The sequence below is a fragment of the Balaenoptera acutorostrata genome, chromosome 6 (genome assembly GCF_949987535.1).
Source record: "Balaenoptera acutorostrata chromosome 6, mBalAcu1.1, whole genome shotgun sequence".
In the NCBI taxonomy this organism is placed as follows: Eukaryota; Metazoa; Chordata; class Mammalia; order Artiodactyla; family Balaenopteridae; genus Balaenoptera; species Balaenoptera acutorostrata.
In genome coordinates, this window is record NC_080069.1 from 123968709 (window position 1) to 123994613 (window position 25905).

The 25905-nt window shown below is 51.7% G+C and overlaps 2 protein-coding genes across 7 annotated transcripts in view; one reads left to right on the plus strand and one right to left on the minus strand.

Annotated features, from left to right (window-relative positions):
• CAMSAP1 (calmodulin regulated spectrin associated protein 1) overlaps positions 1-25905 on the minus strand; it is a 57466-nt gene that overhangs the window by 17484 nt on the left and 14077 nt on the right. For 2 of the 6 annotated variants that reach the window (XM_057548279.1, XM_057548278.1), the window contains exons 3-7: positions 20785-21047; positions 19815-19976; positions 9894-9974; positions 8923-8955; positions 6537-6678 (exon numbers count right to left, since the gene is read on the minus strand). In XM_057548279.1, the coding sequence (XP_057404262.1) occupies positions 6537-6678; positions 8923-8955; positions 9894-9974; positions 19815-19976; positions 20785-21047 (681 nt within the window). The remainder of the gene's footprint in view (positions 1-6536; positions 6679-8922; positions 8956-9893; positions 9975-19814; positions 19977-20784; positions 21048-25905) is intronic. The other 4 variants (XM_057548281.1, XM_057548280.1, XM_057548282.1 and 1 more) reach the window with 3 other exon arrangements.
• UNG (uracil DNA glycosylase) lies at positions 291-1832 on the plus strand. The gene is given in 5 exon segments (XM_057548267.1): positions 291-423; positions 1299-1480; positions 1482-1659; positions 1662-1701; positions 1703-1832. Coding segments are annotated over 5 exon segments (663 nt in total).

Consider the following 25905-nt stretch of genomic DNA (forward strand, 5'->3'; position numbering starts at 1 on the left):
ATATTTGTTGCAAATACTTTTTCATGGGTACAGCTTTTATCACTTAATTTTGTCTATGATGTTCCTCTGTCACCACAGTGAATTTTAATATGGTTAAATACAGGAATCTTTTCTATTACTTGGCTATTTTGTAATTTAAATAATCCATCCCAACACCAATGTCATAAAAATATTTTCCTTTATTTTCTTTTCAAAGTTTTTAAATTCTGCTTTTCCGGTTTATGTCTTTCATCCAAGGAAGAGTGTCTGGCTCATGTGGGGTGCAGTCTCACTGCATTTCCCCCCTACAGATGGCGCTTTGCCCCACATTCTGTGCTGGCCAGTCCTCCTTGCCCTACAAGCTGCGGGCCACCCCAGGCACTGGGGTCCCACAGAGAGTCACCGTTCGGACCTCTCTGCACGGCTGCCCTGCATTTAGCGGATGTAAAGTTAAACAAAACTTGGTCTTTGCAGAGCAAGCACCCCATGCTCCTCTTCTTCAAAATCACAACTTGTCTGAAATCTGGGACAAAGCAAGAGAACAATGAATGTCATGGATCATAATCCGTTGAGTAAAGTAAGAATCCACGAGGCCATCTTGATACAAATCACCGCGTGGATAAATAACGAGAGAGGAGAGGAGAGCAGCCCCCTGCACAGGAGTGCTAACCCACCAGAGAACAAGAAGCAGAGCTACAAACTCCCGACAGATGACAATGCTGGGGTGAAAGCGCGACGAGAGACCAAAGCCACTCCCCAATCACTAGTCGGTCATAAAGCAAAGAGCAGTGACCTCAGAGTGGAGGAAGCCAGCGCACGCCACCTGAACCCAGGGACCATCCCTGCGGCATCATTCCTGCTGGAAACCCAGGCCCTGAAGGCCACCAGGAGGGAACGCCGGGCAAAGCCAGACAAGGGACAGTCAACCAACTAAGCGACCTGCATGCCTGGAAAACGTCAAGGGCAAGAAGGGCTGAGAAAGGCTGGGACTCAGCTCCAAGTACAGGGAAGCAGAGATGTGACCCTCAACAGGGTGGTGATGCTGGGCCAGAGCCTGGATTGCACAGAAGAAAACAACACCAGGGACTTCCCTGGTGGCGCAGTGGTTAGGACTCCACGGTCCCAATGCCGGGGCCCAGGTTCAATCCCTGGTCAGGGAGCTAGATCCCACATGCATGCCGCAACTAAGAATTCACAGGCCACAACTAAGGAGCCCGCCTGCCGCAACCAAGAGCCGGCACAACCAAATAAAAATAAATAAATAAATGATGATAAATAAATATAAAAAACAAAAAAGAAAGAAAGAAGACCACACCAAGCCCCACACCAAGTCTTCACACGGACCCAAACGTGTGACATGAGACATGTGAAGGCCGCCACCCTGGGACAAGATCCACAGCGTGGACCCCATCAAGCTCACGGGTTCCGCTTCAGTGTTCAGAGACCTGGCCCAGCCCCACGCAGTCTGGAAAACACTTATAAAGAGCTGTCTGCACAAACAAAACAAAAACGATGGTTTTGTTCATCCTGGTCACGGAGGTTTACTAGACGGGCCAGCGAGGTGCTCTCCAGCTCACCGCTGCCCTCACCGCCCAGCATATCAGGCCAGTTCTCAAACAGGCTGGGAGCACCTCACCGGCGTGGCTGCGTCCTGGCTCAATCCAACCGCGAGAGGCCTTGTCTCCGGCTCTGGGGCTCCTACGTTCAGGAGAAAGGCAGTGCCACAGACCGCGCATCCCTCCCCGCTGTCGGTGCACACAGGGCTCCTTGGGTGCAGACAGTTCTCTAAAATCAACGCGCTGCTGCCCAAGGCCAGCGAAGGGCCCGTCAACTGGAAGGATCTGTGGCCGTGACCCCGGGGGAGGTGCTCTGAGCAGTTTTCTAGAAGTTGCTATCCAAGTATCCGTCAGTGACAAAGTCAAATTGAAAACATAATTTCCCTGGTAATTCTTTTTTTTTTTTTAATGCTTATTTTATCTATTTATTTGGTTGTGCTGGGTCTTAGTTGCAGCAGACGAGCTCCTTAGTTGCGGCACGTGTGTTCCTTAGTTGCGGCTGACGGGCTCCTTAGTTGCAGCTCGCCAGCTCTTTAGTTGTGGCATGCGAACTCTTGGTTGTGCTATGCATGTGGGATCTAGTTCCCTGACCAGGGATCGAATCCGGGCCCCCTGCATTGGCAGCGTGGAGTCTTAACCACTGTGCCACCAGGGAAGTCCCCTCCCTGGTAATTCTTAAGCACCCTGCACAAGGGAACACAGTGTCCACGGAGCCGCCATGAGCCAGGCTGCCAGGAGCGGCCAGAAATGGCAAAGCCCCCCTGCGACCTCGGCCTGAAGTACACCGCCCATGGCTCCAAGTTCCTGGCAGGGACATGAGGTCAAACACTCTGGACTCTCCTCCTCTTTGTTACTACTTTTATGGGTAAAGCAGGGAGACCAGCACTCTTTGGGTAGGGCCAGCTGCTACTAGTTTGCACCTGGTAGGTTAAACTTCAGGTCTGAAGGTGTCGGGTGTCTTCATTTGGAAAGGCCCCCTTCGCCCAGCCTGCATTCCCATCTCGGTCAGGGTACACTGACCCACGATCTTTCACGGAGCCCCCAGGAAGCCTGAGGACGTTTTGCAAGTTCTCAGAAATTAGGGGTCAATTTCCTGACTGTAGTCGAGGTGACAATCGCTACGGAACAGTCCTTGGTGGGAACCTCCAGCGACAGGCAGAGGCTGGGGAGTGTGACTGGGACCTGTTCGTGCAGTCACTGGGTATTTCCAGGAATAAGCTGTGTAAGCTGAACAGGAAGAAGGAGATAGGTGGATTTCTTTTTTAAGAGGAAATGCTTTTCTCCTAGGTGCATCCTGAGTTGAGGTTTCTGAGCCAGCACAGACTCCCATGCTGGATTTTGGTTTTTTTGGATTGAAATCACTTAGGGATTTTTTTTTTTTACAAGATTGGTGAATTTTGCTTTTTTAAAAAATACTTATTCAAGTGTGTGTATATTTTTTTTTATTCTTTTTTTTTAACAGACAATCTTTATTAGGTGTGCACCTCCATCTTAGATGCTGTTGGAGACGCTGTTTTGCTGTTAGGTGGGTTAAAGGGTTAACCCTGCGTGAGTTTGGTAATAAAAGGTTGTTGAAGTTTAAAAAAAAAAAAAAAGAATGTATTTGTTCTCCAGTTATTCCCAACTAGCTCAGGGAGAAAGAGCACAAATGTGACAAGATGTAACGGCTGGAAAGTCTGGGGACAAGTACGCACCAATTCCTGCACCTTCTCTGTAAAAGTAAACTCACATCAAAATAAAGTCTCCAGGACTTCCCTGGTGGCACAGTGGTTAAGAATCCACCTGCCAATGCAAGGGACACGGGTTTGAGCGCTGGTCCGGGAAGATCCCACATGCCGCGGAGCCACTAAGCCCGCGAGCCACAACTACTGAAGCCCGCGAGCCACAACTACTGAAGCCCACGCGCCTAGAGCCCGTGCTCCGCAACAAGAGAAGCCACCGCAATAAGAAGCCCGCGCACCGCAACAAAGAGTAGACCCCGCTCGCCGCAACTAGAGAAAGCCCGCGTGCAGCAACCAAGACCCAACGCAGCCAAAAATAAATAAAAATAAAGTATCCAAATCATCCATTTTGTCCCTTTGGCCTCCAGTCTTCCACATGAATGCTTACATTCCCTTGTCAATTTCTGTAGAAAGCACTCGCAACAACTGCATGAACAATCAGGGGAAACCACAACTTTTATACTGCTTTTTGGCATCTAAGAGTATAGTTTAAGTCCCACCCTACAGCAGAGTTCACGATTTTTCCCACGGTCTCACATCTTTTGGTGGAGTTTATTCCCCAGCACTACAGACAGGTCTTCTGTGGGTCCCAACACTCACCAGGAGCTGGCACTGCACGCAGGGCAGGTGGACAGAGCCACCCTGCCAGGGCTGGGGCTACGTACGGCACACCCTCCCGTCCCCCTGACTGCAACGGTCCGGGGTCGAGAACCTGTGGGGTCAGAGCACGCCAGCGGCAGGCCAAGGGCGTCCGTCACAAACGGGCAGTGGCTTCTAACAGATCTTGGTCTGTGCCGCCTCAGATGACTGCACAGAACACGCTCAGGCATTCAATTCTTGTTTTCCAGGACTTTACACAGGAGTTTCAACCCACGTTAAGAAGGAAAGAAAGCCTATGCCCTTCCTCCCATGCTCTGCTCCTGGTGCTGGAATAACCCCGACAAAGACGACCTGCACGCCCGTTCCGGAGCGCTCCCGGGACCCTCGGCTCGGCCACCTCTGCACCCCTCTACTCCGCTCCTTCACCAGGCAGCTTGTCCAGAGCGCAGGCGGGCCGTCCTCTTCAGGACGGAACCTGCAATTCAGCCTGTCTCCTCCATGTGCTGGGCTGACTTCTGACCAGAAGAGAAACACTACTCTCTATTTTTCTTCCTTCAGCTTTTTTGGGTTTATTTCTATGTTCTTTTCGAATGCGCTGAGATCAACCTGGTCCATTAATTCTTAAATTCCTTACTGTCCAGACTACGCACTGAGGCGACGTTTCCCTTCACCTGTCACTCTGAGCTGCGTCCTGTGAGTTCTGGCATGTACATCATTCATTCATTTAATTCAACAAATACCTGACCAAACGCCAATTTGTCCCAGACGCTATTTTAGACGGTTGCAATGTATCAGTGAACAAACAGATAAAAACGCCTGCCCTTATAGAGCTGCCACTAGAAAATTCCACTATGATTTCTACTTTGATCCATGAACTATTCTGAAGTATCTTCTCTGGTTTCTAAGCATTATCAATTTTAAAGGTTTGGAGAAAAGACGCTGCACGTTTGTTACTGACTTCTCGTTTTACTGTGTTGTGAGGAACTATCAATTCTCTGCAATCTGTCGAGGTTTCTTCCGTGGCCTGAATCAAGCCCATTTTTGTAAAGGCCTCCAGGCTTCCTCATTTTAAAAGAGCACGACCCCTACGAGCTGGTGCACTGGGCCCAGCCTGCGTCCGCGTGTTCACGTCCCCTCCGGCCTCACTCTGCTCTCACCTGCTTCCTCAGCCTGGTCCCGCAAGTTAAGTCATGAGTCTGGCTCTGGTCCCTCCACCCTGTGGTTCTGTCGTTTTTAAAGCCCCGTTTTGACGTTCTGCTATTAGGCGCAATGAGCTTCGACACTCACATCCTGCCGTGGGTTTTCCCTTCTCGGTAGCACAGTCTCTCTGTCCCTCGTAGCTGTTTTTGTCTCGAGACCCCAGAGGACAGGTTAGAGACACGCTGGACAAAGCCCGAGCCGGGACTGCCCACCCACACACGCAGCGGGTGGAGGGCCGAGGGGAGGGAGCCCCGCGCACTCGATCGCCCCGGACGCTGGCATTTTCAACACCCTGCGCTCGCATTCAGGCGCTCTTGCTCAGCCAGGTCTGTCCACGGCGCCTGCCAGCCTGGCAGCGGCGGGCCCCTTCCCTGCAGGTCTGGTGGCCCTGGCGGCGGCGGGGCCCTTCTCTGCGGGTCTGGCGGCCCCGGCGGCGGCAGGGCCCTTCTCTGCGGGTCTGGCGGGCCCGGTGGCGGCCGCACTCCCACTCCCACACAGCAACACTCTGCTCTGACTCCCGCCAAACGAGTCCTGGACCGAACAAACTCGCCTGGGACGCAGCCTGGCAGCTCACTTCCTCAGCAACGACCTCCGCCTCCGGCCCGAGACGAGCCTCCTGGGCCTTCCCTGGCCGCGGGGGAGCCTCCCAGTCCTTCCCAGGGCCCCGGTTACAGGTCTCAGCAGCACACGGCCCAGGCCGCCCGGGGACAGAGGCCTGACGGGCCCGGGGCCACCACGCCCCAATTTGGGGGTTTTCAATCACAGATGGAGACCCCCTCCTGGAACCTGAGCCCCCCTCTCTTTCAAGGTCAGCCGTGTGCTTCAGAAACTACAAAACCCAGCACTTCCACATTCGGATCAGAAGCACGACCGACGCCAGCTCAGCGCCGGCAGTGAGTTTGACAGACGCTCCACGTGCGGCCAGCGGTCGGGGCATCCGTGGGCCCCACACCGCCCTCCCCCAGAAAGAAGAGGACTCAGCAAAACCTACACCCGGGTTCCTGTCCGCACGGCCCTGGAGGGGGGCCCGGCGCCACGCTGCTCTCGGCACCTCCCACACCTCTCCCCGCGGCCAGGCGTGAGCACCTCAGAGACACACGACACGGTGGTACCGCCAACACCAAGCCCACGTGGGTCACTCACGGTTTGGCAACAGATGGGTCTGCACTCATTTTCCTAAACCACATTCTAGATGTTTAAATCAACTGGAGTAGGGCTGACGAGCTGTCAACCGTTCTGAGACTGAAGTACAGTCACCAGTATTTAACACGTTGCCCAAATATTTCAAAGTCCCATTTCTCCACCAGAGAAAACGCAGGCTAAAGACAAACACATCATTGTCAGAGCTGCCCGTCTCTGCGCTGCCCCAGTCGGCACTAAGGACTCAGGGTGACTCTCCGGTGTTTTCATTGTCTGGATCAGAGCATCCTAACAGCCTCCTGCGCCTCAGGTCCGTTCCAGAGGCACATGCTCCACTCACCGTCCAGCTTCATCTGCTCCGGGCAGTAGTAGTGGACCACGGCCAAAAGAGCAGCCCCGTGGCTGCCGTCCCGCATCAGGTCCTCCAGCAGCGGGAAGTAGGGCGGCTGCCTCGTTGACAGGTGCTCTCGGCGGTAGCGCACCTGCGGCGGAGAAAAGGGAAAGGGTCACTACGCACGAGGTGCCGTCACTGCCGCCTACGTCACAGGCAGGCCGCCAAATCTCGAGTTAACAGAAGTCCTGCAGCACGATGTTTAGAACAGCGGCAATCACATGGGAAAGCCCCAAATGTCTGGACTGCCTACTCTGCCTGGAACGTATGTCAAGATCCAGGGAACTGGGCTTCGTGGCCACACTGGGTGACAGCAATTAGCTGCTAATGACGCCGGGCCGTCTCACTCTAAAGGGCCGGGCACACCCAGGGGAAGGAAGCAGGACACACGTCTACACTGCCAGAGGCCGCGCACCACCAGCGGATGAGAAACAAGTTAAACGGTGAACACCCTACGCTGGCAAGACCCACGTTACTGTTACTTTTCTCAGGATTAGCAGCATTAACCTTGGCCATTATGAAAAGCACAAAGCAGCATTAACATAGAGTGTGCGAAATTCCCCAAACCAGGTTAGACGAAGTGCCGTCTAATCCGTCGACCAGCCCCTCCGTAAGTGCACGGAAGCGCCAGGAACCTGAGTGCTATAAAAAATAAGCATTTTTCAAGGTTTCTGTGCTTCTGCCTTCACAGGAAACCACGTGCATGGTGCTCTGAGCCTCCCCGCCCCTGGGCACTGCCCCTGTAACTGGGCCTCGCTCACGAGCACAGACACACAGGCCGCCAGGGGACCACGTCCTGTGGCACAGGTGAGCCTGGCATTTCCTGCAGCCGCGCTATCTCCAGGGGAGGAGAACACAGTGCCAGCTCGAGGGAGAAAACCTGCCACCCGTGCCGCCCGCTACGGATCTCCGCGGGCCGTGCAGGAGAGCCAACCCGAAGGAAGGCGCCGCAGCAAGAACGCAGCGCGTGCACAGCGCAGGGCGGTCAGCACTGGCATCTGCACCGAACACGCCCCACCCGTGCGTGCGCAACGCACGCCACTAACACTGGTCTCAACGTGGGCTTTAACTTGTTTCTCGGGCTGCCGCTCCCAGGGGCCAGCCTTGGGGCTCCCGCATGCAGAGCCCGAGGCACACGCCGGGCCAGGTCTCCACACACACAGACAGCACGCGGGCCGAGCACGGCATGCAGGGAAGCAGATGGTTTCGCGGCTGAGGATGGATGCTGTGCGTTTGCATCAGGGAAAGCGCTGAAGCCTGGGGTCGGGGGAGCCGGTGCCGCCCCTCGAGGGGGCCCTGCTCCAAACCCCCAGCAGCCTGCTCGCACTCAGCCCGCTCCCGACGAGCCAGACATGCGCTCAGGCAGCCGTGGCGACCAACTGCTAGGAGGAAACCTACAGGCGCTCTGCTCTCGGCCACATTTTCCCGTTTTTATGCAAGTCTCATCTGAAACCCCACTTCCTGGAGGACACCTGCATTTCTGACTGTGTCCTCACTACACCTCGTAACTGCTTTTAGTAGTTCTCTCTCTGGCCTTCAGTTTTCGAGAAGTTAAGAGATACGTAAATATGCATAAAAATGTTTACCCCCTCTTTGTTATTAATATATTTCAAAGAGAAGCAAAATTATCCATCAGCTACAAAGCAGACTATATCACTGCTCACGCGGATTGCACTGAGTTTATATCCGCGGTATCTCCTTTATGATGGAATTCTAAGGATCATTTAATCCAAATAATTAAACTAAAGGATCAGGCAAATAAAGGAGTCTTCAAAAAGATTTGTTCTCCAAAACTTCATTTTAAAATGCACCACTTGGAGCGCCAGGTACTTTTCCGTGGGAAACAGTGTAACAAACCGGTTCTGCTTCCAGAACAGGTCACCAGGTGAAGCACAGCTAGAGCTGCAGACCAAATCACCATGCACCGTAACACCAGGAAGGACAAATCCAAAGGGTAACTCGGCAAATTGGATGATTTGTCATTCCTGCTGGTACCTATTAGAAAGGAGAATACAGCCTGTCACTGACCTTGAAGTTCATCATATAAAAAAGTTAACTATGTGTACAAAGAAGAAACTGTCTGCAAGTCTACCTAAGGAACTGGGCAAAACCACAGTCTGGGTGTTGGCTACAAAATGCACCTTAGGGCTCCAGAGGGCCTTGTTACGGTCTACTGTGCCCAGAACCGGGCCATCACTGCCCCGCAGGAAATGCAACAACACCACCAAGGAGGACATTCAGACAAACAGTCACGAGCAATCTGTAATGGAAGCAAGTGGTTGCGGCGGGATGGCCCACTGGACGGCAGCTGGGCGCACACGCGGAGCTCACTTACAGGCACTAACTTCCAGTACCACTTGGAGGGAGACTGCTCGGGAAGCAAGGGAAGGAAGGCAGGAGAGGAGGTCAGCAGGGCAGGTCCATGTGTGGACAGACGAGACACACACTTGCACACCACGTTCACACGAGAGGCGGGACGTCCTCTGAGAGGTAAGATCTGTCCAGCGCACGGGACCCTCTGCACTAGCAGATGACCGCGGGGGAAGCTCACAGGCACCTCTACGACACTGGCCTCTGCGGGAGCAAAGACTACTCTGGAAACTCCGCACGGGCCAGGCACCAAAAAGGACAGGTGCCAACCGCCATTTGGGGAGGGGCTCAGTGAGCCGTCCATGCCCACCTGAGGAAGGGGGGGCTCACAGAAGTGTGGCCGGGGTGAGGTGCCCACGGACAGCATCCCTGGGGTCCAGGGTAAGAGAGGGGAGCAAGGGGACGGTCGCTCACCCCGCAGCCCAGGGGCCCGCAGCCCAGGCCGGGCCGCGTCGTACACGCGTTTGAGGAACATGGATTCAGTCACACACGTGCTTGGCCAAAAAATAATAATAATAATAATCAGGTCACACAGGACGTTAGTGGGTCATTTCACTGGAAATGTGACATTTACCGCCTGAATCCCACACTGGACTCAGCCCGTGAGGGCTCCAAGGGGACCTCTGGCTGCAGGCAACCCCCCCCCAACCCCCCATGCTGACTTCAACCCGGGTGACCCTACGTCCCTTCCTCTGGAGCTTCCGACACCTCCCACCTCTCCCCCACCCTCCCAAGTTCAACACTAGGCTGCCCCTGCCTGGGAGAAAGGGCAGTGGGCCACCGCGCCCTCGCCACCAGGGCCGGGGCCCAGGGCACTCGCTCCCTGCTTGGTGAGTAAGAACAAAGAACAAGCACGGAGCACACGCAGACACAGTTCTTTAAAACGGGAGCAACGTTAACTTGGTGCGTTCCAGAGAAGTGAAATTTACCCTTTACCTTTTGATGAGCTGGACTTTCCAATAACTGCTGTTTTAACTTAACTTCTTTCTCTGTTATCTCTCTCATTTTAAGATTTACCTAAAGTAGAAGAAATTAAATGCATTAAAAAGGCAACTGAAATTGATTTCCAACAGTGGTGTGTACATCTCTCCAGAACCCACCTTACTTGTTTGAACTCAGGCTCTTAGATGCAGGTAATATTTAGACCCATTACACACATGCAGAAATACATGGATTCCCTGTGACCTGTGATTTGACACGGAGAGCAAGGAAGGCCCTCACGCCCCACGGCGCCCGCGTGATGCTTTCCGCCTCACGACAGGATCGACAGCCTCAGCGCTGAGTGTCCCCTGTGCACGGGCAGCCCAAGTTCGCTGCCACCATCAGCGAACGCTGCTGATAACATGGTCTGGCTGAAACCCCCCGAAGCCTAACAGGTGCTCGCACATTCCCTGACCACCAAAATAGCGCTAAGAACTGTCATGAGACACTCGTAAGCAATTAATATAACTGCTCAGAAATAAAAGTATCCTCTTCTGGAATTATTAACTCAAAGATAAAATCAAAATTGCAATTATAAAGTAATACTGTAGAGAAAAACACTCATCAATGCTAACAGGGACATGGTCAAAGCTATAATCAGATGAAATGCCACAGAACTGAATGTCTTCTCATTAAACAAGAATACAGATAAGTGAACTCATGCACATCAAATCAAGAACGTAGAAAAATTGTTTTTTAAAAGAGAAAAACAAAAGAAAAATCAACGTAGATAAGTTTTAAAATAAATGAATTAGGGCTTCCCTGGTGGCACAGTGGTTAAGAATCCGCCTGCCAATGCATGGGAGACAGGTTCGATCCCTGGTCCGGGAAGATCCCACATGCCGCAGAGCAACTAAGCCCGTGCGTCACAACTACTGAGCCTGTGCGCCACAACTACTGAGCCTGCAAGCCACAACTTACTGAACCCCACGTGCCTAGAGTCCATACTCCGCAACAAGAGAAGCCACCGCAATGAGAAGCCCGCGCACTGCAAAGAAGAGTAGTTCCCACTCGCCACAAATAGAGAAAGCCCGTGTGCAGCAACAAAGACCCAACGCAGCCAAAAAATAAATAGATAAAATAAAATAAATGAATTAGAATAGATGGATGGATGGATCGATAAGTGATAAAGCAAGTATTGTAAAAAATGTTCACTGTAAAATCTAGGTGGTGGATACAGGGTGTTCTCTGTATAATTCTGCCAACTTTTCTGCATGTCTAAAATTTTTCACAATAAAATATTGGAAATTAAAAATTTTAGAAAATGTGTTTCTGCCGTAAACCTTCCTAACATGGAAGGGATTTTCTGATTGGATTGGTGGTGATATTAATGGATGTAATTTTTGATACTATATCATGAAATGTGACAACACTGGGAAGATCCACACAACTCAGCAAAACAATTTTCCCAGTGACAAGGCGTGACCTCACAGAACCGTGAGTAACAGGACCAGGAAAAATGTAAGAAAGATTTTAATACAACAGAGTACAAAAAGTTCACTGGGGGCTTCCCTGGTGGCGCAGTGGTTAAGAATCTGCCTGCCAATGCAGGGGACACGGGTTCGAGCCCTGGTCCAGGAAGAGCCCACATGCCACGGAGCAACTAAGCCCGTGTTCCACAACTACTGAGCCTGCGCTTATAGAGCCCGTGAGCCACAACTACTGAGCCCACGTGCCACAACTACTGAAGCCTGTGTGCCTAGAGCCCGTGCTCCGCAACAAGAGAAGCCACCGCGATGAGCAGCCCACGGACTGCAAGGAAGAGTAGACCCCGCTCGCCACAACTAAAGAAAGCCCGCGTGCAGCAACAAAGACCCAACGCAGCCAAAAAAAAAAGAAAAGAAAAGTTCACTGGGCTAGTATCTAGGTTATATAAAAGAATCCTTGCAACAATAAAAAGAGAAATAATCCAATTTTAAAATGGGCAAAGGATGTGAATAGACATTTCTCCAAAAAAGATCTACGAATAGCCAATAAACACATGAAAAAAGGTTTCCCATCATTACTATCAGGGAAATGTGAATCTAAACCACAATGAGATACCATCTCACACCCTCCAGAATGACTAGAATCAAAAAAACAGAAAATGAGTGTTAGCAAGGACGTGGAAAACCGGAAACCTCTGGTGTGGCTGGGGGAATATAAACGGTGCAGCAGCCGTGGAGACAGTCTGCCAGCTCTTCACAGAGTTAAACACAGAGTTCCTATACGACCCAGCAATTCCACCGCTAGATATAAACCCAAGAGAAGTGAAAACACAGCCACACAAACACTCGTACTCGAATGTTCATAGCAGGAGTCACGATAGCCAAAAAGTGGAAAACACACATGCCCACCAGCTGAGGAATGGCTAAACAAAACTCAGCCTATCTATACGACTGAGCATTACTCAACCATAAAAGGAATGTGGTACTGATAAGTGCTACAACACGCATGAGACGTGAAAATATGCTACACGAATAAAGTCAGAGACAACAGGCCACGTACTGTAGATTCCATTTAAATGAAACGTTCAGAACGGGCAAGTCCAGAGAGACAGAAAGCAGAGGAGTGGCCGCCAGGGGCTGACAGGGAAGGACTGCTGAAGGCACCAGCGTCTCTTTCTGGGTAGGATAAAAGTGTGCAACTGGTGGTGACAGCTGCACAACCTGGTGAACATCTTAAAAACCACTGAACCATACACTTTAAAATAGTGAACTTTACAGCATGTGAATCATATCTCAACTTTTTAAAAAAGTTAATTGGTAAGCAGTTTCAAATTCCACATTTCAGTTAACTACCACTTGGGGCTTCCCTGGTGGCGCAGCGGTTGAGAATCTGCCTGCTAATGCAGGAGACACGGGTTCGAGCCCTGGTCCGGGAAGATCCCACATGCCACGGAGCAACTGGGCCCGTGAGCCACAACTACTGAGCCTGCGCATCTGGAGCTTGTGCTCCGCAACAAGAGAGGCCGCGACAGTGAGAGGGCCGCGACAGTGAGAGGCCCGCGCACCGCGATGAAGAGTGGGCCCCGCTCGCTGCAACTAGAGAAAGCCCTCGCACAGAAACGAAGACCCAACACAGCCATAAAAAAAAAAAAAAAAAAAATTTCAGCAACATTTAAAAAAAAAAAAAAAAAAGAAACTACCACTAGTCAAGTTTTGGTATAGAATCAAAAAGAGATGTGCATAATTATCTGAAAAGATTATGAAAGCACTGTCCCCTCTTCAACTACGTATCCACATGAAACCAGACTTTCTTCCTTTACATCAATAAAAACAACATATTGTAGCAGATGAAATGCAAAGGCAGGTAAGAATCCAGCTGTCTTCTGGTAAGCCAGACATCAAAGAAACTTAGAAAACTGTAAAATATCACCACTTGTTTCATTTTTGAGAATACAGTTATTTTTCATTAAAAACACATCACTTACATTAACATGGAATGAGCTGTTACTTTTAAGTGAATTAATACATATTTTTAAATTTTCCTGTTTTTAATTTCAAATACAGTAAATATTGATAGATTTTTTTTTAATTCTTTGAGGGCCACGGTATTTAAGAGTATAAAGGGGTTCTGAGACCAAAAGGTTTGAGAACTCTTTATCTATACAAGGGAATGAAGAGCAATAAAAATGGAAAATATGTGGATAAATATTGCTAACCATTTTTAATTACTTTAAAAGATAACTGGCTGTTGAAGGTGAAAGTAACTTATCTGGGGCTATAATGAAATGAATGACAACAGTGGCACAAAGGCCAAAAGGGGAAAAGACATTTCTGATCCTATTTGTGAAATGGTGTCACTTTATTTGAAGGCAGACTATGAAAACCTGAAGATGAAATTTGTAAACCCTAAAGCAGCCCCCGCAAAATATACTGGAGATAAAATGTAGTAGTAAAAATGCCCAATCCAAAATAAGCCAGAAAAGAAGGAAGCCAAAGAAAAGATATAGAAGGCAGACAAGATGTAAAACCCAGACGTCTCCATAATCACATGAAATGCAATTAAATTAAACACTCCAATGATAAGGCCCACATTGCCTACAGGGTACCCATAAGAAACTCACTTTAAACAGAAAGACAACGAGGAGTTAAAAATAAGAGGAAGGGAAGGGATAAGTCGTGCACACACTAGTCATGCCAAGGCCGGAGGCAAGGTTTGTCACCTGTGATAAAGAGACATCTCACGACCACAAAAGGACAGAAAAATCCTAAATGTGTATAAATGTAACAACAGACTAAAAATACACAAAGCAAAAACTGACACAACCAAAAGGTAAAATAGACAAAATTACTGCTGGAGATTTCAACTCTCCTCTCTGGGTAAGTGACTGATGGGGCCTAAGACTCCAGCGATGCAAGCACACCCAAACCACCCTGACCTGACACTTACGAAGTACTCCACTGACAACAGCAGAACACACAGGCTCTTTTCAAGTGCACACGGGAACACTCTGCAAGACCATGCAGTGGACCACAAAACAAGCCTCGATAAATCCAGAAGGACGGAAATGAAACCACACAGACTACGCTCTCTGACCACAACAGAATTAGAAACCAAAACACTAAGATACCTAGAACCACCCCACCTCCACACATATGAAAACTAAACTACAAACTTCTAGATAATCCATTGATAAAACAAGAATTCGCAACTAAAACAAAATATTTTAAAGGGAATGAAGAAAACCACAACAAATAAAAATGTGTACAGTGCAGCTAAAGCACTACTTAAAGAGGAATTATCAACTTTAAATGTTTATATTAAAATGTAGAAAGGTGTAAAAGAACTAATCTTCTACTATAACAAACTAGAAAAGAGAGAAAAATAAATTCAAAATAAACAGAAAGAAAAATAATAAAAGCAAGAGGAGGAATTATATAGAAAATTGGAGAAATCAATAAAAACCAAAAGCAGGTTTTTTAGAAGATTAATAAAGTTGATAAACCAGACCAACAAAGGGAAGAAAAAAAGACAGAAATTACAGAGCAGGAAACAAGAGGGGACATCACTACAGATCATAATACACTAAAAGGATGATAAAGAAATATGAATATGCCAATAAAGTCAAAAATTTAAATAAAATTGACAAATTCCTTAAAAGTCACAAAATTAAATAGAAATCCTAAATACCTTATATGTACACTAAAGACATTGAATTCATAATTAAAACCTTCCAAGAAAACTCCAGGCCCAGATGGCTTCACCAGTGACTCCATCAAAGATTTAAGGACAAAATAATACTAGTAATACTAATAATACAAAAAGAGTTTCACAAAATGAAGGAGGGAATACTTCCCAACTCTTTTTTTGACACCCACATTATCCTGACACCAAAACAATAAAAACACATTACAAGAATATATACCTTGGGGGCTTCCCTGGTGGCGCAGTGGTTGAGAATCTGCCTGCCAATGCAGGGGACACGGGTTCGAGCCCAGGTCTGGGAAGATCCCACATGCCGCAGAGCAGCTAGGCCCATGAGCCACAATTACTGAGCCTGTGCGTCTGGAGCCTGTGCTCCGCGACAAGAGAGGCTGTGACAGTGAGAGGCCCGCGCACCGCGATGAAGAGTGGCCCCCGCTTGCCACAACTAGAGAAAGCCCTCGCACAGAAACGAAGACCCAACACAGCCATAAATTAATTAATTAATTAATTAATTTAATAAAAAAAAAGAATATATACCTTGGAAAGCACTGGATCCCTAAATCTTTATACACATAAAATATTCTTGAAACTCATTAAGACAAACAACCTCATTAAAAATTGGGCAAAACATGTGAACAGACACCTAACAAGATACACAGAAACATCTTTAGTCATTAAAGAAATGTAAATTAAAACCATGACATACCTCTACACATCCACCCAAACGGCTGAAACCGAAAGACTGACGATACCAAGTGTCAGCAGAACGTGGACACTGGAATTCTGTCCTGCTGGTGGGAGTCTAAGACGGCACAGTCACTTCAGAAAACACTCTGACAGTTTCTTCTAGAGGTAAACTGATCGTCACGTGACCCAGCAACTCACTCCTAAGTATTTACTCAAAAGAATGAAAATATATCTGCACATAAAGACTTGTGCACAAATGTCCCCAGAAGCTCTATGAGTAACAGACAAAACTAGAAACCGAGTGCCCATCAACAGGTGAACGGATAAACAAACTGTAGCGCATTCGTGCAGTGGAATCCTACCGAGTTTCCAAAGCACCAAACTACTGATGGACACAATGGCGTGGATCAACTTCAACAACACTGTAGTCAGTGAAAGACACAAAAAGAGCACATACCACGTGACTCCATCTCTACCAGGACCTAGAAGAGAGACAACTAATCCGTAGTGAAGAAAGCAGATCAGTAGTTATTTGGGCCAGGCGGGAGATTAACTGCAAACGAGCCCAGAGGAACTTTTTTTGGATGACGCAAGTGTTACCTTGATTGCGAATGCTAAACTTATGCAGCCACTTGTCAACACTCAAGGAACTGGGTCCATTTATTGCATATAAAACATGTTTGGGCAAAGCTGGGGAGTCTTTTAGTAAAAGACTTAAGCTACTGGCCGGGCGTCAATAAAAAATAAAAAGAGCCACAGCAAGACGGTTCGTGGGAAAACTCCCGGAACAGAGAGGAGATCACCCAGTCACACTCACACGGGACAGGGAAGCCGGCGGATGGCTCGGTGGCGGCCCCAAGCCCAGGGAGCGATTCTGGCCCCCAGGGTGACTGATCACCCGCGGAGGGGGGCTGGTCCAGAGGGCGTGGCGCAGGAAGGGTCAGCCGCGGCCTTGCTGATCAGGGCCGGGGGTGCCCTGCAAGGGCGCGCTCCCCACACGACGCAGGGGCAGCAGCGGGGCTGGCCCGGCGCCAGGCGGAGGGGCCTCTGAACGCCTCAGGTGGCGGGCGTGCAGGAGGCCTGTCAGCAACCGTCCAGTCTGCGGCAGGACGGCCCCCAAAACGATGCCACACAGCAAGAGAAACTCAGAGGCCACTTGACAGGCCTGCCCTGTGGATCCAGAGATGCCGACGGGGATGAGGGCACCCGCACGCGGAGCCAAACGTGAGACGAGACCCCCTGGAAAGACCCCACAGGAGAAAGGCAGGCCGGGGCGGGCGTGAGGGGAGCTCACACCTGCCTCAGGTGTGCGCACACAGCCGCAATCCTGGGAACACGGAACCTAGGAACAGAGTTTCCAAGAGACTTCAGATCTTGTTAGACATCTAAGATTGATGCTGAAGAGAAAACTCACCGATGTCAAACCTCCCCAGAGCCCAAACCTCATTAAATGTGCAGCAATTTTCTGTGGAGAGAAAACACATCAGCGTGAGGAAGGAGGGAAGGTCTCCAGGCCCGGCTGGAAGCCTGTCAGGCGACAGCGTCCACAGTGGAGAGGCCGCGGGGAGCTAAGGTCCCATCACAGTTCAGGGAAGGCACGTGGGCAGACACCCTCCGAAGGCACAGAAGGTGGGAGGACATCTCACCCTGCACCAGAGGATCTGCCCCTGAGAGGAGCCCCAGGAAGGCAGCGACTGCGGGAACCCCCCCCCCAGATGGGACACTGGGGAGAACCTGCAGGACGGCAGCGGGTGTGGAGGTCAGAGCACTCACCTGAGGGAAAAACCTCCCAACTGAGAAACTGAAATTCACACAGATGCTAAGGAAATAGCAAAACATGGAGCACATGGAATAAAAACATAGATACGGGGCAAGGGAAAAAGGATCATGAAAAGCTGAAGCCAGCATTAACTCCTGGGAGAACGGAGCGCAGCACGAGAAGGGGCGTGAGCTGTGACAAACCCACACACAGTCAGCACAGCGTCAGGTGCGACTGTGGACCTGGCCAAGGCGGCCACGTGACCACGCAGAGCAGTGGGGACACCTGTCACAACAGCAAGTCAGGAAGCGGTGTCCACATGGCGGGGACATCACATGGAGGGAGAAGCCACAGCGGTGCTGCTGGGCCGGCCACCAAGTCCCAGGCAAACAGGCCACGAGCACCCGGGAAGCGCCGACGAACACACGGCAAACACCCTGGAAACAGGAGGGTCCTGGGCAGGAAGCGGAAGGCACGTTCCCCCACCCCTACCCAAAGAACCCTGGCCAAAACAAGTTACCCAAAAGGGAGAAAAACAGCCAGACGACATACACTCTCTTCCTTAAACTTCAACTTTATCAGCGAGTGAAGAAATAAAAGTAAAAGGTGCTATTTTTCACCTTTCAACTCAGCAGGTATTTTTTAATAATATTCAATATATGAGAAGACACGGGGGGAAAAAACACTTACACAGGCTAAACAGTATGAGAAAAACAGTACAATCTTTATGGTCAGAATTTGCCAAAAACTAATCAAAAGCCTTTAAAAATGCACCTCAGCTTAATCTCAACCACTGCCCACCAGGAACACGTGGGCGGAAGTCATCGAGATGCTCAGGGAGACAGCTGCTTATGGCAGGAGGGGACAGCTCGGCCCCGACGCGTCGAGACCACGGCAGGCGGGTGGGCGGGCGGCCTCAGAACGGCCCGAGCCACACTCACCACATCTCACCAAATGCAAACCTCAGCCTATGGTCAAGTGCCTGGAAGGCCCCAGCTGTGCCTTTAAGTCTGGGTGTTACACCCAGATAAACAAAAACTATGAGAATTTAGCACACTTTACTACAAAACACTACGTTTACAGGTGGCAAGGTCATGGGGAATTTTCACTTTCTTCTGTTTGCTCATCCATGTTTTCTAAATGTCTATAATAACCATGCCATTCTTTGATAAGGGGGAAAAATCAATAAAAGTTGTTAAAGGAAAAGAAAATCTGAACTTGTGGCCATAGGAAGGGAGCTCGGGCTCGGATCACAGAACCATGCCCCGGAGGCCCGGGCTCCCGTGGAAACACCACTCCAGAACATCGTTTTTTAACCAAATCCCTGTGGGCCGCCTCCCGCATGTACTACCACGTGAAGCCAGGGGACGGGGACGAGGACGAGGAGGTGCCGCCACCGAGAAGCGACCTTGTGGGCACTGGCCAGCTCCCGAGTCCCACCAGGACCAGAGGTTCCACAGGAGTCCTAGAAAAGCCCTCCACCCCACTGCGGGGTCAGAGGGTGAAGGCGGTCCGCTCATCCACTTGATGCCCCAGACCCACACGAGGGAGGAAACCAAGTAAAGAACAGGGCAGCATCACCGCGATGAGGCGGCCGTCCAAGGGAGCAGCACGCAGACTCTGCCAGGCTCTGCTGCGTTCTTCAACTAATCCCACGGCCACGGACTTTCTCCTCAGCTCTGATAAAGCCCTTACGCGACAGGGAATACATGTGCAAACTGTGTAACGAAATAACTCCAAATTTCCTGCATATGATACAACTCTGCAAGGAGCTGCTCAATCTTCCATTTCCTCTGTTTAATAAAGTGTCCCTAATTGAATGCCTTTTGGCAAATGAGGAGGCTTAATAACCAAAAGCCTTCGGTAAGGTAATCCTATAATCACACACCGTGAAAAATGAACATTCTTTATGAAGACTGTATAGACAGACACACTGTAAGCTTCTAAACATAAAAGGAAAAAAACAGCACTTAGGAAGGTACCATTTTTCTCTTAATCAAAATGCCTTCTAAATTGAGATCTCCATGAATGCACATAGGTGTTTGAGATAAAAATAAAACGAATTTATTAACTTGAACCGCCAACACACCTGTGCTTCCTACAGGCCCGTGCTGCTCCCCTCTGCGGCACCTGTCTGTCTGAACCACAGTGGACACACTTCTGAGGCCGCTGCTGGGCCAGGGTCGCAGCAGGACACACAGGAGGGTGCTGCTCTCAGGGGGAAGAGGACCCACACCCAAGGAGCACCCCGGCCACTCACGCCGCTCGCCCCCATTCCGGGCAGGGCCCCCAGCGCTCACCTTGTTGACCCAGAAGACCATGGCGTCCTCAAGGTCGTAGGGAAGCTCTTTCGAGGCACTGAAGGTGGAGAAGCGCTGGACGCTGGCCACCACCTTCTCAATGCTGATCATCTCCACGGTGTAGGCCATCATGAGCGCGTCCACCATCGCCATGTGGGCGCTCTGGGGGCAGAAGCAGCAGTCAGTCGTCCACACTTGCCTTTCCGCCCCGGGTCAACGCGGAGACCCTCCCTAGACCCACAGCTGAACGCCTCCGTTGTCTGTCTTCCTCTGCACCTAAGGAGGCACTCAGATCTCTACTTGTACGTGACCCCCCCTTCCTCATCTCTGACGACCCTGTGAGAGCCCAGGGCTTCCCTACTGCTCAGCTGTGGGCAAAGGTACAAGGGGCCGAGAGACGTGCCTGAGGCCCCACGACCACCACAGGCCCGTGGGCCCTGCACACTGAACTCACGCCAGGCCTTCGAGCCCTTTCTTCCCAGAACCAGTAACATCCTCTCGATCCACAACACACATCCACAAAGGCCAAGAGTGAGAAACCACAGAAGGCAGAACGCCTGAGAACGGCCTAAGCTTAAAGCCACGTGGGAGGTGCCACAAGCGGCTTAGACCTGGAGCAGCCTGGAAAAGTCACTCTGGTGGGATGGCGTTCCGGGAAAGATGCGGGGAGACACTCGGGGAGGAAAAGTGTATTTCTTTCTTTACTTTGGCACAGAAATACTTAGAAGATACACGTGAAACAACCTAATAGGGTGGGCTCAACAATTCTACGGCACAACACGTGCAAGGAGTTTGCTCCCCATGAGAAAAAGCCGACAGGAAGCTGTTCCCTCCCCCTTTTCCAAATCAGCCCCTGGCCCGCAGAGAGAAGGTGGTCTCAAACCCTGAACTTTTGGGGTGGCTCTGCTGTGCTGCAGGGGGACAGCAGCAGCCCACCGGCCGCCCCCGCCCCGCCGCCCCGGCCACTCACCATCTTTATGGGCGCGCGGCTGAGCTCGGGCTCCGTCACGGGCGTGTCGTCGCCCTCCATCACGTAAATCCCTCTCCGGGACAGGGCCTGGACGACGGACTGGTGCCCCTGCAGAGCGGCCACCTGGTCCCCTCTGAGGATGAGGCTGCAGACGCGGCAGTACAGCTCGCTGGACAGCAGGAGCTTGATGACCGGAGGCTTGATGTGCTCCTGCTCGTACTGGTCGACGTAGAAGGGGTCCCTGAGGTCCTCCGGGATGTCATCTGCACGGGGGAGAGACCGCCGCGTGAGCACGGCGGCATCCCCACTCTCTCCGGACACGGCTCAGGGCCGACGGCACACAGACGACGGACAGGGGGGCTGTGAACGACGACAGGCGACTAACAACGTGCGGACCCCGGCCACTCGGCAAGCCCCGCTCTCCTCCGCCAGCAGAGGCAAGCAAGCCACGCACAGCGCTGAGCGACACCACCGCCCGACCCCCACGAGCGTCTCTCCTGACGCAGGAGAGCGAGGAGCAGGGGTGGGAGCTGGAGGGGGAGCTGGAGGGGCTCGTGGGCCGAAGGGAGGCCAGGACCGCGCACAGCCAGGCCGCACCGAGCAGCCAGCACCAGCCCTGGGGAGGGAGCCAGGCGCATCCCCGGTCTGCTGCCGAATCAGGTGACGACAAGGCCAGACGCCAGGTCTTTAGAGGAAAGCGCCAGGCCTGCCGCTGCTGCGACCACCAGGCCGGAACCGCAGCGTGAGCCTCTTCGCATCTTTGGACCGGGCGGCACAGAACGATATGAGCCATGTTACCAAGCATCCCCTCGATCCCATCAAATCAAGACTTCTGTCCCTACATCACAAATGAGGAAACCAAGGCACAGAGAAAGTCAGCAACGTGCCCAAGGCCACGAGAGTCAGAAACCAACTATGAACCCAGCGTGGTCCACGGCATCTACACCGCCTCCCATACACACACACCCGCCGTGCGTGCAAAGCTTTCCTGGTGGCTGTGACAGTCTCCCCACCCGCTGTCCTTCACGCTTGCTCTGCAAGCTGTCAACCACTGTCCCCCAAAGGGGGGACTCTGCAGTCCAGTCCAGCTGCACCTTACTTTGCTGTGCTCTGCAGACACCGTGCTTTCTTCAGGTTGAAGGTCTGGGGGAACCCTGCGTCTAGCCAGTCACTAGCTCCATTTTTCCAACAGCATTTGCTCACTTTGTGTCTGTGCACCATTTTAGTAACCCTTGCAGTTTTCAAACTTTGTCATTACTATTATTTTTGTTAAGGTGATCTGCAGTCTATTGTAACTGGAATTTCGCAGCAAGAATTTTTTTTTTTTTCTTTTTTTGGCTGCATTGGGTCTTCGTTGCTGCGCGCGGGATTTCTCTAGTTGCGGCGAGTGGGGGCTACTCTTCGTTGCGGTGCGCGGGTTTCTCATTGCAATGGCTTCTCTTGTAGAGCACAGGCTCTAGGCGTGCAGGCTTCAGTAGTTGTGGCACGCGGGCTCAGTAGTTGTGGCTTATGGGCTCTAGAGCGCAGGCTCAGTAGTTGTGGCGCACAGGCTAAGTTGCTCCCCGGCATGTGGGATCTTCCCGGACCAGGGCTGGAACCCGTGTCCCTGCATTGGCAGGCGGATTCTTAACCACGGCGCCACCAGGGAAGTCCCCAACGGAGTGTTTTTGTGTTTTTTTTTTTTTTTAATTTATTTTATTTATTTACTTATTTATTTATTCTTGGCTGTGCTGGGTCTTCGGTTCGTGCGAGGGCTTTCTCCAGTTGCGGCAAGTGGGGGCCACTCTTCATCGCGGTGCGGGGACCGCTCTTCATCGCGGTGCGCGGGCCTTTTCACTATCGCGGCCCCTCCCGTTGCGGGGCACAGGCTCCAGACGCGCAGGCTCAGCAGCTGTGGCTCACGGGCCCAGCTGCTCCGTGGCATGTGGGATCTTCCCAGACCAGGGCTCGAACCCGTGTCTCCTGCATTAGCAGGCAGATTCTCAACCACTGCGCCACCAGGGAAGCCCCAACAGAGTGTTTTTAACGAAGCCGTGTAGGTTGTCTTTTCGACATAACGCTGCTGCACACTTGATGGACTACAGTCCAGTGTAAACGTCAGGTTCAGATGCACCGGGAAACCAGACCTCCCTGCGACCCGCTCGGCCGCGCGGCCTGGGGCTGAGCCCAGGTCTCTGGTCTCTCACTCCCACCCCCAGCCGCCCCCGCGGCACCCACGCCTCGCGGGCAGCGCCGTCGCGCAGTGACCCCACCCAGGAGCGCGGACGGCACTCGCTCAGCACAGGGGGCCACCTTCTCCGCCAGCGAGGTGCGGGGTGGGGGGACCCACGCTGGGAGTCAGGGCAGGACCCGGCCGCAGCCCCGCGACGCCGCCCACCTGCAGCTCACGCGGCTGGCTGGGAAGTGAGCCTGGGAGGGAGGCAGGGTCACCTCTGGGGGCAGCGCCGGGACCCGCCCCTCCCCGCTCGGCCGCCGGCTCGCTCGCCCTCCCGTCTCCCGACACGGGCGGGGACACGGCCACCCCACTGCCCAGGGGCCCTCGGTCAGCAGCCGCGACGGCATAAGGACCCGTGTGGGCGTCACCGCCAAGCGCACAGCCGGACAGAGCTGGTGGGACAGCGGCTTGGGGACACAGGTGTGAGGCACGGCTGTCTGAGGGATGCTGTCATTCACCAGAAACATCAGGAGCCAAAGCAAGCGCGGTTCTGCAGCTGGCCGCAGCGATCTAGGCTCAGGACTCTGAAGTGGGCTGCTGGAGAAGGGTTAGAGGATGCGGACAAGACCACGGTTAAACCGGGGTCGGAGCTCCATGCAGAAGGAGGAACAGGGCGCCAGCGGGTCGGGCGGACAGAGGACCAGAGCTCGAGGACAGCACGTGCGCTGAGAGCAGGAGCTGAGCACGTCAGCCTGGCCTTGACCGGGCGCGCCTCTCACCTGGCCGGTCAGAGTCCCGGCCTCAAGTGCAAACCACGGACACTACGAAGGCCTGTCTCCGGGGTTGGGAGAGGACTGAATCAAAACGTACGTGTAAGTCACCACGCTACGAGCGGAGCCTGGAGCTCAACAAAACTCACGCAAGTATCAGTTATCAATTTTGCTATCAATCAGGCTAAAAAGACTGCCAAGGAAGCACTCCTCCTGTTGCTGTCTGTCACACTGTGTCCCATCCTGTCCACCAAGGTCACATCACTCACCGGGGGCCGGGGGGGCCGGCGGGGCAACGGAGACGTGGCAGCACACGGGGGCTGGGCAAGGACCCCCAGGTAGGCGCCCACCCCAACCTGAAGCCCGAGACGGCTTCCAACCCAGTCTGAGGAAAACCAAGACGGCAAGCCTCCACGACACAGCCGGACAGCGAGCCTCACCCCCTGAGGGCTTCAGAAGCACGGCAGCGTCCAGCCCCATCCCAGACCAACTACACCAGAATGTGCTGTGGGCTCACAGGCACCAGCACTTGTACCACTAACTGAGAATCGCCACTAGAGCGGCTCCAGAGGTGGCTGACAGTCTCCATCGAGAAGTCCCTTACTTACACGCTCTGGTTGTGGAAACAGGCACTCACAGAGGGCTTCTACTTCTGGACCCCTGCCCGCACCCCACCCTTCACTGGAGATGCCAAACAGAAGAGAAAGAAAACAGCCGGCAGCTGGCCCCACCGGGCACAGCCCAGTGGCTCTCCTCCCCTGCACCAGGCGAGCTCCATAACAAAACCATATCCCAGCGGTGGCGGGATAGGTGGGCACCACGGGCTCTTTTCTGCCCCTTTGCTGAGGCAGGCTCACTGGCGGGAAACACACAGGCTTGGCTTCTAGTCAAAAAGCCAGGAAGAGAGACCCCTGGGAACCCCCAGAGAGGGGGTGGAGGATCACAGAGAAGAGGGGGTGGATAAGGAATCCTGAACCTGTGTACACTGTCCTGGATGACCCAAGCGGCCCATGTGCGACAGACCCAAAGAACTGAACTGACCTTGGAACCACTGCCCACAAATGGCAAAACAGACTTCTGGTCTGAACTTAACGGGGTTCACCACAACCCAGCTGCTAACAAACCACCAAAACACACGAACATCATCCAAAATATTTTAGCAGGGCCCAGAGAACAGGCTCACAGTATAATATTCTAAGTGTCCAGGACAGGGGCTTCCCTGGTGGCGCAGTGCTTAAGAATCCGCCTGCCAATGCAGGGGACACGGGTTCGAGCCCTGGTGCGGGAAGATCCCACATGCCACGGAGCAACTAAACCCTCACACCACAACTACTGAGCCTGCGCTCTAGAGCCCGCAAGCCACGACTACTGAGCCCGCGTGCCTAGCACCTGTGCTCCAAAACAAAAGCCACCGCAATAAGAAGCCCGCACACTGCAACAAAGAGTAGCCCCCGCTCACCACAACTAGAGAAAGCCCGCGTGCAGCAACCAAGACCCAATGCAGCCAAAAATAAATTAATTAATTAATTTTTTAAAAAAATGTCCAGGACACAATCCGTAAGTACTCAACACATAGACAGGAAAACGTGACCAATTCTCAGGGGAAAAGACAGTCAACAGACGCCAACCCTGAGATGACCCAGATGTTAGAATTACTGAAGACTTTAAAACAAGGCCCCACGAGGCCCTCTTGAAACAAATGGAAAGATATGTTATTAACAAAGAAATAAAAACTATTAAAAAAGAAAAAACCAAACCTTCAGAACTGCAAAATACCGTATCAACAAGAAGTTCAATGACAGATTCAAAAGATGAACAAAACAGAAGCGGACTCACAGATACAGAGAACAAACTGGTGGTTACCAGTGGTGGGGGAGAGGGAGGTACAAACAATTGGGTGTCACACAGGCTCAAGGATGTATTCTACAACGCAGGGAATATAGCTGATATTTTGTAATAATTGTAAATGGAAAGTAACCTTTAAAAATTGTATAAAAAAATAAAAATTAAGTTAAAAAAAAAAAAACGAACAAAACAACAGAGAAAAGAGTCAGTGAACTTGAAGACAGATCAACAGAAATAATCTACCTGAAGAGCAGAGGGAAAATCAACAGAATGAAAGGCAGAGCCTAAGGGAGCTGTGGGACAACATAAAAAGATTTAGTAATTACGTTACTGCAGAATGGAGATTGGTGC